Genomic DNA, 21,392 nt, shown 5'->3' with positions numbered 1-21,392 from the left:
AAACAAGAAGCAGGTGTCATTATTCATTGCCTCCTGCTTTCCTTGCAGTGTTTAAAAAGGTTTTCTCAACATCCCAAAAACATTTAGGAGCCAGTAAAGTACTTCTGAAGCATGATAATTTTTCAAGCACAGGAAATAACCTAGCCAAAATGCACAAATGAACATCACACTAGATGCAGTGGATGCAACTTTGGGGCAAGTACCCAGCCCTTCAGAATAGTACTGCAAAGTCTGTTGTATCCAGCTATGAGGGTTTATTGCTTTTTCTGAAAGTTGGAGTCCCAAACCGTGCAGAGCCGTTTCTGTACTAATCCTGGTATATCAGCCCCGTGCTCAGATTGGGACATGATCCCTTGGCATTCTATTATTACAGGGGGTGGTGGGGGGGAGCGTGGGGAGAGTGGATGGATGTATGGATCTCATTGAAACCTATCAAATATTGAAAGGCCTAGATAGCGTTGATGTGGAGAGGATGTTTCTGGTAGTAGGGGAGTGTAGGGCCAGAGGGTTAGAATAGCACTGCAAAATCTGTTGTATCCAGCTATGAGGGTTTATTGTTTCTTCTGAAAGTTGGAGTCCAAAACTGTGCAGCACTGTTTCTGTACTGATCTTGGTATTTCAGTCTTTTGCTCAGGTCCTTAGATTGGGACATGAACCCATGGCATTCTATTATTACGGGGATGGAGGGGAGTAGATGAATCTCATGGAAACCTATCAGATATTGAAAGGCCTAGATAGAGTTGATGTGGAGAGGATGTTTCTGATAGTAGGAGAGTCTAGGGCTAGAATACAAGGATACCCTTTTAGAACAGAGATGAGGAATTTCTTTTGCCAGAGGTTAGTGAATCTGTGGAATTAATTGCCACAGATGGTTATGGAGGGCAAGTCATTGGGTATATTTAATGTGGAGGTTGATTGGTTCTTGATAAGTAAGGGTGTCAAAGGGTACAAGGAGAAGGCAGAATGGGGTTGAGGGGGTTAATAAATCAGCCATGATGGAATGGCAGAGCAGACTCAGTGAGCCAAATGGCCTAATTCCCCTATGTCTTATGCTATCACTGAGCCATGGCTGAGGTTTGCTGATGAAACTGAGCCTTGGTTTTCTAACAGAAAGCAGCATGAAAATAGGTAGCCAGCAGTACATCTGACATCCTGCAGCGTTAAACTAACTTAAAATCTGCACGGCAGCCTATTGGAATGGTGGGAAGAAATCGCTTACCGGTGGCAAAAGTGGGATTGTCTCCTTTATGCACTATAATTTCTCCATAACTTCCTAGTGCAGCCAATTATATTTCACACCAAAGAAATGAAGGATCATGCCAGGCCTGAAACTGGATCCTTTCTTTCCTTTTATTTGACTTTCCTTTCACACTGCTGCCACATTCCGTACTTTCACACACCTGTCAGGATTCAGCCAGGTAATTGCAGAACCAGTGACCCAGGGTCGTTGCTCGAATTCAACCACCTTGCCCCATATCCATTTATCAGCTGACCTCTCTGAATTGACAAGAGCAGTCCTGTCACTTTTGTCAATGGATTAGGCAAGGAGGCAGCCAGTTAAGTTGTATGGGACTGAGGGAAGAGAAAAAAAAACACGTTTTTTTAAAACTTTAAATTCCTCAGCCCCTCAGCACAGATTCCTGTAATTACTCCCATTGTACTGTGCATGAATGGCGAATAATACGCCAAAAGCCATGTCTAATTGAGACCTTACTGGCCAAACAAATCCCGCATTGTTTGGCTTGACAAATTGAGGCCAGAAAGTGGCAGTGACAGTGCGGAAATTAAAAGAAAGTGCCAGAAAGACCATTAAAGCTACAGTAATAACCCTGTCTTATTCTGCAAGTTCCATCCAAGCCAATGGATGGCAAAACTGCTTTTTAAGTAAACTAATCCCAGCTATTGGCACCTCAGGGCCTGTGTTATTTACTTAGTAAAAGCTATTTAAATTGTAATGCAAGATGTGTGGGCCCTGTCTCTATCAGCCGGTTGATTGACGTTTAAACACCATTAGTTGTGTAGGGTGACAGGATGTGGGCTGGCATGTTTTGTTGCTTTTTTTCTCTGTCGTTGAATCGATGTGTCAGAATTTGGGGACGAGTAAGGGGACACGAACAACATCATTTGTGGGGTACATTTTAGGTAATGTGTGTGTTGAATCATTCAGGTTAGTTTAGTTAAGCTCCTGGGAATTGCATTATTTTCTTGGGCATCAATGTTTTGGATGACTTCTAGGAACAGACCATTCAGCCCCTCAATCCTGTCTGCCCATTCTATCAGATCATAACTGATCTATGCACCAGTTTTTATCTGGCAAAATGTCTGCATTTTCAATTTAGGTAGATTAGATTATGAGGACACTCAGTCCTCGTTTATTGTCATTTAGAAATGCATGCATTAAGAAATGATACAATGTTCCTCCAGTATGATATCACAGAAACACAGGACAGACCAAGACCAAAACTGACAAAAACCACATAATTATAACATATAGTTACAACAGTGCAAATCAATACCGTAATTTGATTAAGAGCAGACCATGGGCACGGTAAAAAAAATGTCTCAAGGTCCCGATAGCCCATCATCTCATGCAGACGGTAGAAGGGAGAAACTCTCCCTGCCATGAACCTCCAGCGCCGCAAACTTGCCGATGCAGCACCCTGAAAGCACCCAACCACAGCCGACTCTGAGTCCGTCCGAAAACTTCGAGCCTCCGACACCGAGCACCATCTCTGCCAAGCGCTTTGACCCTGCCCCGGCCACCAAGCAACAAGCAAAGCCGAGGGCTCGGGGCCTTCCCCTCCTGAGATTCTGGATCACACAGTAGCAGCGGCAGCGAAACAGGCATTTCAGAAGTTTCACCAGATGTTCCTACGCGCTGTCACGTCTGTCTCCATCAAATCAGGATTGTGCACAGTACCCTTGACAGATAACAAATATTCATCACCGGAGTGGCCACTGCACGCTGCGTCGCGTCGCCATCTCTCCTCCTCCTAAATTTTGAAGATTAAAGAACCGTGGCATTGTTTCAGATTTCCACTACAGGTTAGGAGATGTGCACCGCTTTCATTCTTCCAAAGCCTATCTCTAATTTTAAAGTAAAGCCCACTGGTTTCAGAATTTCTTTCCAAAAGAAGTAATTTTTTTGCTATCCAGTGCTTTATTCAATAGAATAGTTGCCTCTCAATTGCTGTGAGCACATTTAGTCGATGTAGTCTGTCTTCATCATTTGACTTTATTTTATTTGGGTAGGTCCATGTTCCTGCTTCATCTTGTGTTTATTCTTATTATAGAGATTTTCTTTTTGATTATTAATTGAAGCGGGATTTGCATTAACTTTTTTCACTCTAATCCATTTACCACCCACTCAGTTCCTGCCCCAACTCCACTCCACTAACTTTTTCACTTCAGAGGTTATTGATTTCTGCTAGAATTCAAAGCCCACAGGGACCACTACACCTTCCCATCTTTTATGAGTGAATCTGGAACTGATCAGCCATTGGGCTACCACAGTTTAATTGTCTGCCATAATATCTAACAGAGTCATGGATTCATACCACATGGAAGAAGGCACTTCAGACCAACTCATCCATGCCAACTAATATTCCCATCTGAAGTAGTCCTGTTTGGCCTATAACCTTCTAAGCCTTTCCTATGCATTTATTTGTCCATCTGTCATTTAAAAATTGTTATTGTGCCTTCCTCAATCAATTTCTCTGGCAGCTCATTTCATATACCCACTACCCTGTGTGCAAAAATAACACAAAAGTTGCCTCTCAAGTTCTTATTAAATCTTTTCCCTTCACCATAAACATATGTCCCCCAGTTCTTGATTTAACAACCTGGGAAAAAGGCTTAGAGCATTCACCCTATCTTTACCTCGTATAATCGTGTACACTTCCATCCGATCAACTGTTGTTCCCTTGTACTCCAAGGAAAAGAAGTCCTAACTGTCCAACCTCTTCCTATAACTCAGTTTAATGAGTTCTTGCAACGTCTTTGATTTTTTTCTGCACTTACTAGTTTACTTTCCTGTAGCAGGGTGACCAAATGGACCACAATGCTTTAAGTAAGTATTGTGTATTGCCTGATACTGTTGCACCATAACCTCAGTCACAATTTTTCAAGTTTGCATAGTTGAGTCACAGGAGAAGTACTCAGTCCTGGAAACTGGTTGGATGGCACTGTCCTCTTGAAGAATTCATACATTGCCAGCCTCTCTGTACCTAGCTAGTTAACCTGCAGGATAATTCCTGGAAAGTGCACTTGAGGAAGACCTCCAACCTCCAGTATGATCAGCAATGATTCTAGCTGTTCCTCACACTTGGATGCCCGGGGTTTCTGCTGAATAATATGAGATGTGTACTGTGCACATGGTTAAAGAAACTTAGCATGTCCCCAAAGACCTTTACCAATTTTAATTGACACATCATAGTAAGCTATTCTATCTAGATTCAAAAGAACTTAGTAAGACAAGTGCTTTGGAACTAAAATACTGCAGAGAATTTTGGACACAGCTGAGCACATCACTGAACCCAGCCTTTCCTACATGGACTCTGTCTATACTTCCCACTGCTTCAGTAAAGGCAGCTGACATATCAAAGATCCCACCCATCCCTGATATTCTGTTTTCCCCCCGTCCCATCGGGCCGAAGATGCTGAAGCCGGAAAGAACATACTCTAGGCTCAAAGACAACTTCTGTCTTAATTATAAGAGCTTCTGTAGATGCTGGAAATCCAGAGAAACACATACAAAATGCTGGAGGAACTCAGCAGGTCAGGCAGTAAATATAGAGAAGAATAAACAGTTGAGGTTTTGGGCTGAGGCCCTTCATCAGGACTGGAAAGGAAGGGAGAAGAAGTCAGAATAAGAAGTGGGGAGAGGGAAGGATACAAGCTGGAGGGTGATGAGTGAAGCCAAATGGATAGGTGAAGGGCGATGAAGTGAGAAGCTGGGAGGTAATAAGTGGAAAAGGTAACTTGACTTCGCACGCTACCTTGTTTTGATCTTGAACCTTATTATTTATCTGCGCTGCACTTTCTCTGTAGCTGTTGCACTTGTTTTTCTGTATTCTGTTATTTTACCTTGTGTTATTTTACAAGTGTCACCATGCCTTAATGCACTGTGTAATGATTTGATCAGTGTGAACAGTATACATCAAGCTTTGCACTGTTCCTCGGTACACGTGACAATAGTATTCCAGTTCCAATTCCAATCCTGGACACAAGAAATTCTTACATGGTGCTGCATTAGCTTTATTTGTCACATGTACATAGAAACATCAAAATAGACAGTGAAATGCGTCATTTTGTGTCAACAGACAACATAATCTGAGAATTGTGCTGGGGGCAGTCCACAAGCGTCACGATGCCTTCGATGCCATCATAGTATGCCTACTCTAGCTCATGTCTTTGGGAGGAAACCAGAGATCTCAGAGGAAACCCACATAGTCACGGGGAGAACGTAGAAACTCCTTACGGGCGGTAGTGGGATTTGAGCCTTGAACAGTGATCACTGCCACTGTCCAGCAATTGCACTAACCTATGAGTTACCATACCATTGTGCCAAAACGGTGAAGTTGAATGTTCATCCTGTAGATTAACTGCAGTCCACTGGGTGAACTTGTTGGAGCTGAGATGAAATGTTTTAGCAAAAGAGGTTGATGAGATATTTGATGTGGTGATGTGGCCTTGTTTGACCCCAGTCTGCATTAGGATTGGGTCTGTACTGGACTTGTAGGCTAGGGTCATGAGTTGCAAATTTAAAATAGTGATTTTTTAATCAAATTAATAAATGGATACTCCATAATGGTTGATGGAGTTATGGTCTTCTTTTGAGACCATTGCAGATATCTGTATTTATTTTGGATTTTCTCACATTCTGTCAGTCATATCTGTTTTACTTATTGGGTGGAGAATCACCATTTTGGACAGGGAGGGAGCTCTATGAGCACTGGGGAGAGTTAGTGGACTGGATCGATGTGATGGCATTTTTTGTGACAATCACTAGTTAGACTCCTCTGCAATGGCCTCATTCAGAATTGCCCCCTTTGTGTAGCTCTGAGATCTCCAAGAAAACTATCCAAGTCAAGAGGAGGTGAGTAGTTTGTGGCAGATACCTGTGGCTCATGTTTCAATACTTCCAGGGATTTTGACTGCTCCAAGGTTCTTGTTGATCTCCTGCTCTTATGTGGTATCTCAAGCTCTTGCCAAGCTGGGTAGCACTTAGATGGCAGCAGTCAAGAACAGCCATGTCAGACAGTTTCTTTCTATTGAGGTGTTTAAGTGTTTTTGCTAGAGGGTGCTGACCGGCTCTTTGTCTTCTCCTTTCTAGGCTGACAGCTTGTGTGTTTGGAACATAGATGGTCTTGACTGTTTTGAAGAATCCCATACATATCTAAGTAGTTACTTTGTTGCTGAATACTTCCATCCACCATCTGTTCTGTAGGTCAGCAAGATTTTTGGTGGACCATTGAGGTGTTTGGTCTTTGGGAGATGATTTGAGCCCTTTACATTTCTAAGGACTTGATATTCAAAATTTCAAAATGTTGTACTTTGAAAATTTTAGAGCCCTTTATTTTTAATATCTTTTTATGCAGCATGCTGTAATTGATTCTATTCTCAACTTAAATCATTTTGTATGTTTTGTGAATTTGGATTGGTGCTCAGCAGTATTTTGAGAGAGCATTGAGAAATGCTGTAAGTTTAGGGATGAGAGAAAGCCATCTCTCCCTTCCAATGATGTCACTGTGAAGGATTCAAGGTTAAAAATGTTCTGTTTGAAGCCAGTGTTGTTAAATGAAGCTTTCAGTGAACAAAGCTTTGTCCCAATTTCTTCTCTCTACCCCCACTACCCCCTTCTATTCCCTTATTTTTAAGTCTGATTCAATGTTCTATTCTTTAACGCTAATCGAACCCTGACCCTGGGAAATATTACAAAGGGCTGTATGGTCTGGACAGGGAGTGCACACTCTCCAGCCTCTTCACTGTAGGTAGACTGTCTTCCTGTTGGTGAGGTACTGAGACTTTCCATTCATGTAACAAACGGGACTAATTAGTACCGAAGAGTGAATACATTTCTCATCGTGCGTTGCTTTAGAATGTAACATCAAAGGAACGACTTCCTTTGTGGTGTTTTTTTCCCCCTCTTTCTAACATCTATGTAAATAAGTAGTTGTATAATGCAATTCAGACATGGTGGTAGTGGAAAAAAAAACTTAGTCCTGCTATTCAAGCACCGTGATGCATGGCGTAGAATGCTGAATAGAACAGGCATTGCTGAAAACCAGCGCATGTGCCTCCTTGATCACTTGAGATGAAATAAGTGGAGCTCCACGTTTATCAAAAGAAGTCCTACAACATCTGTTTTAGTTGAAGACGAGCAATCTCAAAATTCCCGAATGTTGAAGGGGTGACCTGTGGATTCCTGAGACTTTGTGGGGCAGTCCTTTCCTACCCAGTCAAAGGACTATCACTTCAGTCACTTCAGAATAGCTGCTGAGCATACATCCAGGAATTGGCTGCTGCCCAGTTATGCACTATGTTGTGATCTGATAGAATGAGAGCCAAAATAATCATAAACAAATTCCAGCTCATGAATTCCAGGGTTAGTTCAGCAATGGCCTATTACATCCATCCGTAACACTATTCACTGTTATGAGTGACTTAATAATTTGAACTATTAAACAAATGTAAAAGCATTACATCTTGATAATAGTGAAATAATACTCAGTAACATTGAATTGTCAGTGAATTGTTAGAAATATCTACAACTTCTCAGTGATCTTGTTTCCGACCCCCCCACCTTCCCATTTCACTATCTGGCAGCAGGTAAAAAGGAGGTGCTGACTCCAGAGGCAATTTACCTTGAATGTGCTCACTCCATGATATATTCTGATTAAATTCTCTTATTGATCATATGCAGATTCTTTAATTTTTTTGTGTGCTTTACGAGCTTTTGCCATGAAGCCTAAAAGATGTTATTCTTATTCAAGGGATTAAAGTCAAATTGAGGCAAACCTTTGTCTCCTAATGTCAGTGTCTCTCTTCCTGTTGTTGTTACAGTGAACATTAAGGGACAATTATTGAAATTTAAGACATTTTAGTTCAGACTTCCATGAAAATTATTTACACTGATGAAGGGAAAAAGACAAATTTTTACATTGTGGCTTCAAGACATTTGAATTGTGGTTTTGTTGTGGTTGCTGATGGGGCAGTTTACCGATGCACCAGCAAGGTCTCTCTAACACTAATGACGTGATAATCTGGTTCAGGAGGATTGGTCAACATAGCAAGTTAAACTGCCCTTGCTTCTTTATCCCCCAAAATACTGATGTGGGGTTTTGTATGCCTTCAAATAGGTTAAATGCATTCAACAATTTGTCTTGAAGATGGCAGCTCCATTTATCTGGCAGCAATGTTCATTCTGAATGCTCAACTGAGAGTGACAAGTCCAGTGCTTGTTATCCAGCACACTCCAGAATATGTAGATTTAAATTAATTGGCAAGGCAACGAGTAGGAACTAACAGAGTTATGATCAGAAATGCACTGCCTGGAGTGGTGGTAGAAGAAAATTTAGTCGTATATCATAGAGTTATACAGCATGAAGCAGTCCTTTCAGCCCACTTTGTCCATGCCAGCCTGCAACCCTCAGCACTCGGCTCGGCACTGAACTGGCTCCATAGCTGTGGCTTGCAGGCATCATGCTCCTTGACTGGCTTCATTCACTTCAGCGCTGAACTGGCTCTGTGTCTGTGGACTCACTTTGGGGACTCTGCAGTTCATTCATGTTCTGTGTGTTGTTTGTTTACTTTCATGGTTTGCATGATTTGTTCCTTTTTCGCACATTGGGTGTTTGACAGTAGTAGTTGTATGGGTTTTTTTAATGAGTTCGATTGTGTTTCTTTGTTTTGTGTCTGCCTGCAAGAAGACGAATCTCAAGATTGTATATCGGTTACAAACTTTGTTATAATAAATACACTTTGAACTTGAACATTGAAATTTCCTACTCAAGCTAGTTCTGTTTGCTTGCAGTTGCCCCTTAATCCTTATGAAGCTTTACCGTCCATGTACCCACCCAAATGTCTTCTGAATGTTGTAATTATGTCTGCCTTTGCCACTTCCTCTAGCAGCAGATTCCACTACTATCTATGTGGAAAAACTTGCACCTCAGATCCCCTTTAATTTTTTCCCTAACTCACCTTAAATCTATGCTCTCAAGTTTTAGACTCCCCGGAAACAAAAACTGTGACTACCCTCCATATCTATAGCCCTCATTATTTTATTAGCCTCTTTCAGGTCACTCGTCAGGTTCTATTATCCCTTTGGGGTGGAGCGTTAGTGGAACCCAGCCTATTCAATCTATACTTATAATTCAAGGCCACCAATTCTGGTGTCATCCTTGTGAATTTTTTTTCTGTACCCTTTCCAGCAAATGACATCCTTTCTATAGCTACCCAACCAGAACTGCACACAGTACTCCAGATTTGGTCTTACCAATGCCTTGTACAGTTGTAGCATGAAGTTTCGCTTCTCATATTTAGTGCTCTGACTGAAGAAGGGAGTTTTAATACAAATTTAATTTCCTTTCAAAAAGAAATGGTGTGCAGGATTATGAAGTACAAGAAAGGAAGTGAACAACTGAATGGCTCTTTCATAAAGCTGTAGCAAATAACATGGGGGGGGATGGTAAATGATCGTATAAATATGTGAAGTATGCCCTTCCCTAAATTATACCAGGAGAACAACACCTTGCTAATTTACAGCAGAAGAAATGATTTGTATGGAAATTTCATGCATGAATTTGTGTCCTGGCACTCCATTCCAGACTATGAATTAATTTGGCAGCACCCTTCCCCAACTCCAAACCCCATTGCCTTTTCTAATCCATGTTAATACTGCTCATGACTGATGTTTGTTAGGCCATTCGATCATTTGAGGTGAGCACATTTCAGCACAGCCCTGTCCTCATCCAAGTAACAGCTGTAGGCCCCTGACTAGCGACAGAGTATCTGAGGTGGGGCTGCATACTTTGCTTTTGCTATTATCAGACTAAGGGATAAAACTAGGTGGTGTCTGAGGCCATTGTGTATTAACATGGTTTGTTTTAACAGCTGTGCATGGTGCTGATCTGGCCTTGAACCTGACATCTTCTGCCCTACCACTGATAGAAAGAGTTAAACCATAGTGCTACCATTTATTTACAGTTGTGCTTTGTAACCAACTTGCTGCTTTATTTATAGAGGCTTGGTTTTATCTCTCCCTTATTGTGTAGTTGCTGTGACAATGGTCAGTGATATATTTTTACTTTGCTTATTTTGTTTGCAGTGGTAAAAGCTGTGTTGGGGGTGGGTTTGTTTTTGGACATTCAGTCATCCCTTACGACACTAGCTGATGATGCTGTGCACACATTGTTCAGTTATTCCATCCAGGTGTGTTGTACCAGCCTAAACACTGCGATGTCGGCTGACACTGGTGGAGAAGGTGAAGGGGCTGGAGCCTTGTTTCAGCTTGAGTGAAGAATGTGACAGGGACTTGAGTATTTCTTCCAGTATGTTTGCTTCTCACAGTGTTTCCTCAGTGTTCTTCATTGCTCCCCTGAAGTCCGTAATGACAAGCTTGAGGTTTAAATCTACAGAGATTCAAAACAACCATAAGACAGGAAGGTACAGGAGCCTTGGGTTCAGAAAGAGTTAGTACCTTGCAACCGTCAGGCTCCTGAACCAGCCTGGATAACTTCACTCACCCCAACACTGAACAAACTCCACAACCTATGGATTCACTTTCATGGACTTTACAACTCAGTATTATTTATATACTTCTGTTATTATTTGCATGATTTGTCTTTTGCACTTTGGTTGTTTGTAAGAATCTTTGCTGGACCTATGCAGAGGTCTGAAAAGAGGAGAAGAGAAGCTGAGGCTTGCTGCTGAAGAAAAGCGCACTCATCGGAAAAACACCACCAAGACAACACTGGAGGACAGTGCCTCCAAGTGCAGTCGCTGCAGCCGAGACTGTCACTCCCGTGTGGGACTCTACAGCCACAATAGGCGCTGCTCTAACACAGACTGAAGCAAGACTTTCCAGGCGCAGATCCATGGTCTCGCGAGACTAACGGATGCCACCACATTATTATATTCATAGATTCTTTGTTTATTTTCCTGTAAATGCCTGCAAGAAAATGAATCTCAAGGTTGTATATGGTGACATATGCATACTTTGATAATAAACTTTGGTGTCTCATCAAATCAGTTGTTATTGTCCCTTGTATTTGTGTTAAGATTCGTGCTTTAGAGTATGTTGTAACTGAGTTCCAATTTTGTTTCCATCTACTGTTTCTAGCAGAAGTCACTAAGTCTAACAAGTAATCAGCAGCTTTTAGCTAGTACACAGTCACAGTGTTATTTTCTCCTGGAGGTTCATTAATTTCAGTTTTGTTTCAGCTCCTTAATGTCACATTTGGTTAGATGCTGCCTTGCCATCAAAGACTCCCTTATTCTGGAATCAGCTGTCTGGTCTATGGTGGGCTCAAGGCTGGGATGAGGCCTGGAGCTGAGTGCACTTTATGAAGCAGCAAATGAACATTAATGAACAGGATTTTTGTGTAAATCAGGGATTCCCAACCTTTTTTATGCCGTGGACCCTTACCATTAACTGAGGAGTCTGTGGACCCCAGGCTGGGAGTCCCTGGTGTAAGTGATAATTGATGGCATTGTCTATCCCACCTTCCATTACACCTCAGATGATTAAGAAAAAAAACTCCTAAGCCAGAAATGAATTTGTTCTGCTCTTCGAGATGTGCCTTGCAGATTTACATTTGGATAGATGCCATTGGTGTAAACATATTGGAACAGCTTGGCTGGAGATGGTTCTGCAGCTTGGAGCCTTCATTGTATCCATTAATCTTTAAGATTTCTCTCTTTCAAATGGACCAAATTTGTCTTTTTTGTTGGTAGAGATCTTTGGGGTAGCTGATAGGGGTCAGGGGGTGAAGGAAACCAGGATGGATTATCTGCTCAGCATATCTGGTTAAATGTAATAGCAATTGCATGGCGGCACTATAGCATAGCGGTAAGCGTAACCCTTTTCAGCACTGGCTGTATGATCAGGGTTCAATTCCTGCCGCTATTTGTTAAGAGTTTGTAAATTCTTCCTGTGACTGTGTAGGTTTCCTCCAGGTGCTCCAGTTTCTTCCCACATTCCAAAAGGTGTATGAATTAGGGTTAGTATATTGTGGACATGCTGTGTTGGTGCCAGATGTATGGTAACGCTTGCCGGCTGTCTCCAGCACATCTCCAAAGCAAGTGACACATTTCATTGTGTGTTTCGATGTACATGTAACAAACAAAGCTCACCTTTAATTGCTTCACCAAGACTAGGGATGTTCTTAAAGTCTTCTTGCATTGGCTGTTTGATTGACAATCACCATTCATGACAAGATGTGGTTGGACTGTAGAACTTTGATCTTATCTGTTGTTTATGTCATCTATTAGCTTCACCTGCAGTGCGTATGGCATCACGTTCTAGGTACACCTAGCCCTACTGCCGCCTTCTTTGAGCCAGGGTAAATCCTTAAGTTTTCACTAAAGTTGGAATCCACAGTTCCATTTTTCAGCTCTTAGCTACCCTGGTGTTTATGATTTAAAGGCTTGCCCCAGGTAGTGAATGGAATCCGTTTTTACAGATATCCATAAGAGAGAAAAGACACAGCTATCAGTCTATGGTAATCATACCTCCACACTATCATTACGAATGTCATCAAAAGCACAAACCTGATAAGAAAGATCAATGACTAAAAGTGAAGAGGGAGGAAACTAGTGCTGCCATTCCTTGGAACAAACGTATGTGCATACTTTGAATTTTTGAATTTAATAATAATGTGCAGGTGTCCATAAGTTAGACATATATACCTTGATGTGATCAGTGGATGGTCCTATTGCTGAAAAGTTTGAAGACTGCTGGACCAACTCCTGCTAATGACCCAGTGCTGCTTTGTCAGAGACAGGGTACTTGGAATAAGTTGTTAAGTCCTATGGGTAGATTGAAAAATCCCAGGGCACTAGTTCAAAGGTCTTTAGAAGAGTTCGCCTTGATATTAACTCTAATATTTAGTCATAAATTCACATCAATAAAGCTGGTCTTTTTGATATTGTGTAGGATTTTACATTGTACCTGAAGGCATTTCCATTTTGTTATCATTTATGATTCCAAAAATGGAAAGTCATCTACCATAAATGCTAATTTTAATTTTCCCCGTCTCTGCAGATCCTGCCTGATCTATTGTGTATTTGCAACATTTTCAGTTTTTATCCAAAAATTCTGTTTTTTTTAATAGGATGTCAGAGACCAGTGGGTTTGACCTATGGGATTGCCAAGGTGTGTACCTACAGTGGGTGGTACTATTGCCAAGCTTGTCACGTGGATGATCTGTTTCTGATCCCTGCTCGACTGGTTCACAACTGGGACACCACAAAACACAAGGTGTGTTTACTCCCTTACAACCTCTTGCAAAGTCCAGAGACAACTGTAGCATTACTTCTACCACCTTGTATTCTAGTCCTTTTGTTATAAAGGTCAGTACAATATTAATAAATGTTCATTTTTTGTGTGCGTTTTCATGGGATCTTAATGGCTTGTACAAACAATTCCACCCCATGTCCCCAAATCTCTTTACTTAAGTCCCTTTGAAACTCCATTATTTATGACTTTTCACCATTTGGACGTAGTTTACTTTTTTTTGCTGAAAGTGGATGATCTCAAACTTTGGAAGTTCAAGTGTAATTATCATTACCATACATGGATATAGCCAAATGAAACAGCATTCCTCCAGGCCAAGGTGCAAAACATATTACCATCAGCATACAGCACACTGCACATTGCACAAATAGTGCATATGGTTACAATTTCAGAAAGCATACAGTCACAAAGAAAATAATAATAATAATGTAGCCCAAGTCCCTGATTGGCATTACTGTAGTTTGTTAGTATGTTGTCCTGGTCTGGCTTGTTCTTCCACTGAGCAAACACTGGAGGGCAGCACTGAACGAACACAGGCGGCCTTGCCAGAACCAAGGCAACACAGCTGCGCCACCACTGGTTCACCATCAGTGAACCGGATGGACTTGCAGTATTCTATATTACCAATATCCAACAGGGTTTTGTGATCACATTAAAAACCTCCAAGACAATCACCACGCACCACCTCGGCACAACAGTATGCAACAAGTCTAGCCGACAACACGACAATGGAATACAATAAGTCTAGCTCCATCACTATCAGGCAACCAACTGATGGGATAATCCTATTGTTCTTGATGTTCTTAGTATTCAGCAATGACTTGCAGTCATAAAAAAGATGTACAGGATCAACAAATACACCCTTGATTAGACCCAGAATGAAATCCATCTGCCACAGTTTTAACCGCTCAACTATATAATTATTTTCAGTCTTGCAGCAACGCTGCTTTTACTGCTGCCTGACTGAAAGTTATCGGCACACCTGTGGTTTCCTGCACTGTCTGTTATTCAAGTCATTTACTGGTGTGATTAGTTGGAGGTGATGTGCAAAATGGGCCAAGTGGTGTAATTCCGCTCCTATGTCTAAAAGTCTTGTATTCAGGCAAAAAAAAATTGAGACAAGTATCTGTGCAATAACACAGCATCATTTGACACCAGCACTCACAGAGATTAGATCTCTTGTAGGCAGGTGAGTTAGGATAATGTATTGCATTCATTGTGAAGCAAATGTAAGGGAATTGAATTTCTGTGGATGCTTTAATGAGGCCAATAAAAGCCATTTATAGTGGTTGCTGTTGCAGATGGAATTTTTCTTGGCCTTGGTACGTGATGGAGATCATTTTCATTGTGACCTTAAATGGATGGAATCCACACTCTGATTGTCAGTCACTGGGAGGAGGTGGCTTTGAAGAACCCAGCAATGACTTTCCCTGTGGTAGACAGCAGTAGATCCCGTAGTTGGAAGTCTTCTTTCTTGAAGGTGGTCACAATTAGCACCTCTGAGATTGCCAGGTAAACTTCTTCCCAGATATGGATGTTCAGACTCTGAAATTGTCATTCCACCTTGCAAGTTTTAAGATTGAGGATACTGTCTGCTCCTGTAGTTATACTTTCAGTTGGTATATTATCTGCTTGACCTTCAGGTGTGATGGCAAGGCTGGCCAAAAGATGCAGAAAAAAATTATTAGTAAATACAGTTGAAACTTTATGATATCACAGAATCACATTTTATTGATAAGAGTACCTGCCTGTTAATAACTTTCGGGTTCCAATGAATAATGCACAAAAATTAAGATTTTTTCCCTTAGAATATAGAAAATTTAAGTGATTTTATTAAAATTTTAAGACATTAGGTTAGATTGAGGCTTGCTCTTAGGTTTTATATGAGTGCATCCCCTGTTCCCCACCCCACCCCACCCCCGCTCCAAATATTGTGCTCAGGTTTTGAGAGTGGGCCTTCAGCTTATAACCTCCTCTTTCAAGGGCAAGGGAGGACTGAAATTCCAATGATTATCAGATGTCCTATTTGGACCTTAGATGTTTTGTCACCACTGTAAATCTTGGTTTGTTTCAAAGACTCAGCTGGAAGTGGTATAGAATTGCAATCCGGATGTAGTTCATAGGAAATCCTGACGTGACATCCTCCCTTTAGCTATTTCACCTCAATGTTACTCAAAATATCCATTTTCCCAGCAGAGTCTTTCCACTCCAATTAGGAAACAAACAGACTTATACCACAATGGATAATGCTTGACTGCCCTTCAGTTAGTCATTCCTTGGACGTGGAGGCCAAGTTATTAGGTATATTTAAAGAAAAGGTTGATGGGTTCTTCATTAATAAGAACATCAAAGGTTACGGGGAGAAGGCAGGAGAGTGGGGCTGAAAGGGATAATAAATCAGCCATGATGGAATGGCAGAGCAAACCTGGTGAGTCGCATGGCTGAATTCTGCTCCTTTACCTTCTGGACTTCCTTCACATCTGATATTTTTGAAATTAAAATCTAATTGCTCAAAGGATGTTTAGTAAATGAGAATTAACTTTAATGCATGCAACTTTTTGAACAGATATAACTTTATAAACCTGAAGACTCCTTCTAATCCATCGAACGTGCAGCTCCTCCCGTGGAGGGTCAGTCACCCTGAGCCAAATAGACTGGTCCTGGACTTATTTTCCATCTGGCATAGTTTGCATTTTGTTGTTTGATTCTTGGGGGTTTTTTGTATTGCTATATTTACGCTCTATTCTTGGTTGGTGCGGCTGTAACAAAACCAAATTTCCCTCGGGATTAATAAAGTATATCTATCTATCTATCTATCTATCTATCTAATCCAAATCCATAGAGGATCACTGTTCTTGCATTGCGTGGGACCGACTTCAGGGCCAAATTCTTCAAGATGCCTCTGATTGCTTTTTAAGGAATGGAGCCTTGGGGCTGGAGTATATTTCTATGCATATGCAGTCCCCAGGTTATATAAGGATTCAGTTCCTGAGAACTGTCTGTAAGTCGATTTCTCCACAAGTCAGAAACATCCATTTTCTATAGTAACCCATATCATTTTGCTCAGCAAACATTTTGCTATAATTTTTTCATCTCATTAAATAATTGCCCTAACATTACTCATAATTGAACTGGTAGTATATATACTATATCCAGATATTAGTAGATACCACAAAATAGTTTGTAATTATTGTTACTATATTGAAAAATGTTTTAAAATTGTATGAGAGAATATTCATAAGTTGTATTCTGTAAGTGATAAACACAAGAGATTTTGCAGGTGCTAGAAATCTTGAGCAATGCACATAAAATGCAGGAGAAATTCAGTCTTCCAACATTTTGTGTGTGTATGTGTTTCTGTAAGTCAGGTCATTTGTAACCCAGGGAGGCCCTATATTCTGATTTGTGTTTGACAGGTGTGACAATAATGTGATCTAATTTAACATGGAGGATCAATGAATCCACATTGCTTGAATAATGGTCTAAATATGACCTCAGTGCCTCATTGTAGTGGCTGGCTGCAATAACACTTGAGCAGGTTGGGGTGTGTAAATGTCAGAGGAGAATGAAATGGGATGCTGATGAAAACTTGTACGTTCTTCACTGGTATTCCATTAGTGCTTACAATTATATTGGATACTACTGCCTATAAAGAAACTTTCCAAAAAATGAAGACCATATTAACAGACAGAAGGATGAGCACGTACACTAAAAACAGAATGCTGCAGTGTTACATTTATTGTGTCCTGACTTATGGAAGTGAATGCTGGACCATTTCTCCAGCAATGGAAAAGAGATTAGAAGCAGCTGAATTATGGTTCTACAGGAGAATGTTAAAAATATCATGAACCACACACACATCAAATGAAGAAGTTCTCAGAAGAGCCCAAGCAGTTAGATCACTCATACCAACAATAAGAGAAAGACAACTCAGATTCCTAGGACACATCATGTGGAAAGATGAACTAGAAAAACTCATACTCTCTGGAAAGATTGAGGGGAGTAAACCTAGAGGAAGATCTCGGCTTATGTACATCAAAAGCATAGCCAGGTAGCTACACATCGAAGAGATGGAAGTCATCCAAAAAACGAAGGATAGATCTATATGGAAAACCATGGTCACCAAAGTCCGCATCGGATATGGTACCTAGGCAGACAGACTGCCTATAAATTTGTGTCACATTTCCTATATTACAACAGTAGCTATACATTCAAAGTTGTAATTTAAATAATGAAGTCTATCCAAATTCTTTCATTTATTTCCTCCGTTAATCAAGCTCTCACGAGTTAACACCTCTCTTGCCAATTTTCTTTTTCCTCACTTTTGCCAGTTCTCTCCCCTACTTATTTTAGCTAAGGTAAGTGGGCATAGGTGCAGGGATCTGTTAAACAATGCCATCACTCCTTGCAGTGAGGAACCCAGTTCTCCTCACCAGTAGCATTGCAATACCAGACCTTGGAGACGGAAATGTGCCTCAGTGCTTGCCCCGTGTTGGATAATAATTGCCCCTCAAGTGCAGAAAAAGAGAGGTTAGCGAGGTGAGGGCACACCTAAAAGGTGTTCAAGTGTGGGAAGAGAAACGGCCAAAGCGCAAGCATTAGATAATGAAACTCAGTGATCAGAGGCATAATGTCAAATGAGCACTCCATGCTGGAATGAAAGAACAAATGAACTAGAAATCAACCATGGTCAGAGAGTTAGAGTAGTGACACTACAATGCACTATGGCAAAGAGCTGAGTTGGGCCAGGCTCAGCAGACATTCTGTAGGACCCCATGGCATGAAAAGGTGCTGGTTTGACAGGTGAAGTCCTTTGTTCTGGAGCAGAGCTGCAAAGTACCCACAGTTCCTGGTCTGCCCCAATGCAGTCATCACTGTTGGGAGAGGTTCCTTTAAAAGGCATTATATTCTATTGTTATCAACTCCCTCTAGTGGGCAGCTGACAACACCAAATAAACGTGTACCACATGTACAGAAGAGCATGCTGAAAACTGGAAAATTATGAGTCCCACCTCTACTAAGTGTTTGCATATTCTGGTGCCGTTGTGATGGAGCTGGCAGTGAACAACCACAGAATGTTCTTGGATCTCCCTCTACAGAAGGATGCACTTGACAGGGGTGAGCATAAGTCAATGCAGACTCGAGGCTGAAGAGCCTATTTCAAAGGTGTTTAATTCAATGACTATGATTGAGGCCAATAAAGGTTCAGCAGATTGATTTGTGGGTTATGTATGCTGTACTTTCAAGAAGAATCTCATTGCAACATAGTTATTATGAGACTTCATAACGTGGATAAGGGAAGCTAAACTGGGATTTATAGAACCAGGAGTAATTGTCTCAGCATAAAAAGAAGTTGGCTGTTTCAGGTTGAGGTGAGAAGGCCTTTCTTTACCCTGAGGACTATGGAAGGAGGAATACCCTGGCAATCTGCCATTCGATTTTGGGGAAACCACAATGGTTAGGCAGCTGGCTCACTTTGTTCTGATACCCCATATCCTTTAAACTCCTCAAGGCTCTGTTTCCCACACTCCTTTTAAATCACTAGGACCCCATTCCCCACATTTCCTCTAAACCTGCCTGATTCACTGGACAATTTATTATACCGCTGTGTAATACTTTTCAAAGCATTAAACTAAATGTGTGCTGGGAGGACTATTAACAGTAATGTCCAGTACACCAGAAAATCTCCACTAAAATCCAGAGGATGCTGGATTATTGAAGTAGAGGAATTGAGGAATATGGGATTAGCAGAAGAAAGTGATGTTGAGGGAAAGGATCAACTGCCATCTGAATGGCAGAAAAAGTGCAAGTGATTTGATAGCCTATTGCTGCTTCTTTTTTTTAGTCTGCAGTTAAGAGTGCTATAATAGCACTTGTAAAGACATATTGAGACAATAAAATGCTAGGACTAGTTTGATGAAAATGTCTTGGAAATCCAGGATCTAATTTTTTGGGCTAAAAGGCTTTTGCACTTCAATGGAAAACAAATCTATAGGCACCTGAACACAATAATTTGTGACCTGAACAACAAATGATGAGTGCAAAGTGCACAGGAGATCCAACAATTAGATTATGAGGATACGCAGTCCTCTTTAATTGTCATGTAGTAATGCATGCATTAAGAAATGATACACTATTCCTCCAGTGTGATATCACAGAAACACAGGACAGACCAAGACTGAAAAACTGACAAAAATCACATAATTATAACATATAGTTAAACAGTGCAAGCAATACCGTAACTTGATGATGAACAGGCCATGAGCACAGTAAAAAAAGTTCGAAATCTCTCGAAAGTCCCACATCACACGCAGATGGGAGAAGGAAGAAAATTCTCCCTGTCATGCCGACCACAGTCTGAACCTGAGTCGTCCGAAAACTTCGAACCTCCGACTAGTCCTCCGCCACCGAACACCGAGCACCATCTCTGCCGAGTGCTTCGACCCCAACCCTGGCTGTCAGCGGCAGGCAAAGCCAAGGATTTTGGGGCCTTACCTCCGGAGATTCTCGATCGCACAGTAGCAGCGGCAGTGAACTGGCATTTCAGAAGTTTCTCCAGATGTTCCTCCGTGCTTCTCACGGCTGTCTCCATCAAATCAGAATTGTGCATGGTACCCTATTCAACAAATACGATATCATTTCGCCGGAGAGGCTGCGCGCACTGCGTCGTGCTGCCATCTTCTCCGCCCTGATAAATACGACAGCTTTTAGAGTTGCCACGACTATATATAGCCTAAACACCCAAAAGTCTTCCCTGATGAGAACCAAGAATAAAGGGGAGCATTTTGAGCACCAAAGGGCAGCAGCATCTGGAAGATTGCCTCAACGAAAGGTCTCTCTTTGGTGTGTGTGGTAGATGATATTCTGCCACACACTACCTGGTTCCAGACTTTCTGCACCCCAAACTGACGAGGCTGAAAAGGCAGATCGGTATCTGAAAAACAGCAAAGTTTGAGGAGCACGTGGAATCCATATTCAGTCTCTAAAATTTGGCATGAGTTCTGGCATGATTTTAAGCCTCATATCCCTCATTTTGGTAGAAGAAGGGAGTTTGGTACGGGAGTTCGGAGGTTCTGTACTGTGAGCACTTTAAAGAAAAGAGAGAAATTTGATTGCAGGCAAAGGGATAGTCCTGATGAAGGGTCTCAGCCTCAAAATCTCAACTGTTTACCCTTTTTCATAGATGCTGCCTGGCCTGCTGAGTTCTTCCGGCATTTTCTGTGTATTGTTTTGAGTTCCAGCATCTGCAGATTTTCTCTTGTAAAGGGATATCCCTTGCTGTCTGCCACAGAGAATGTCATGGCAAAGTCTTACTCAACCACTTCACAGTGACCAAAGAACTTCTCATAATGCTGGTTTCATCCTTCTCTAGTACAGAGTACATGATTATTGTTAACGTGACAGCTACAAGAAAACTTCAGGGAGTAGCATCAATCACCGTCCACAGCCTCTTTTGAAGCCACTGATCTTGAAGAGTCCTCCTCAACTTTGGATAACCTGAAAAATGTGCTTCTGTTCCACATGTACATGATTACAATAATCATGAATGACATGATTATTGTAATTCAAAACATCAAATCTATTACAGACCCAAACCCAGTATAGAATGGGTTAAACAAGGGTTAAACAAGGCTATAGCATTGCTACAACTCTCCTTCCGGTATTGTGCTATACCTCCAAGTTGCTCCTGGAGTGGAGATAATCTATATGAGGAATACGATACCTTTACCTCCACTCCAGACTGGTGTTACCTTGCAGTATAGGAAGCTCTTTGAGCACAACTCATAAATCCCATTCCCCCACTTCTTTCTATTTCTTATCCCTCTTCTTTCTTGGAAACCACCCAACTGCTCCAAATATGGCTTGTCACTTGGAG

General features: G+C 41.3%; 1 protein-coding gene across 10 annotated transcripts in view; it reads left to right on the top strand.

Annotated features, from left to right (window-relative positions):
• plekhm3 (pleckstrin homology domain containing, family M, member 3) overlaps nucleotides 1-21,392 on the top strand; it is a 149,660-nt gene that overhangs the window by 52,270 nt on the left and 75,998 nt on the right. For all 10 annotated transcript variants that reach the window (XM_072261321.1, XM_072261320.1, XM_072261319.1 and 7 more), the window contains one exon: nucleotides 13,335-13,480. In XM_072261321.1, the coding sequence (XP_072117422.1) occupies nucleotides 13,335-13,480 (146 nt within the window). The remainder of the gene's footprint in view (nucleotides 1-13,334; nucleotides 13,481-21,392) is intronic.

Source organism: Mobula birostris, chromosome 6, assembly GCF_030028105.1.
Source record: "Mobula birostris isolate sMobBir1 chromosome 6, sMobBir1.hap1, whole genome shotgun sequence".
NCBI lineage: Eukaryota > Metazoa > Chordata > Chondrichthyes > Myliobatiformes > Myliobatidae > Mobula > Mobula birostris.
This window is presented reverse-complemented; position numbering and strand designations above follow the sequence as displayed.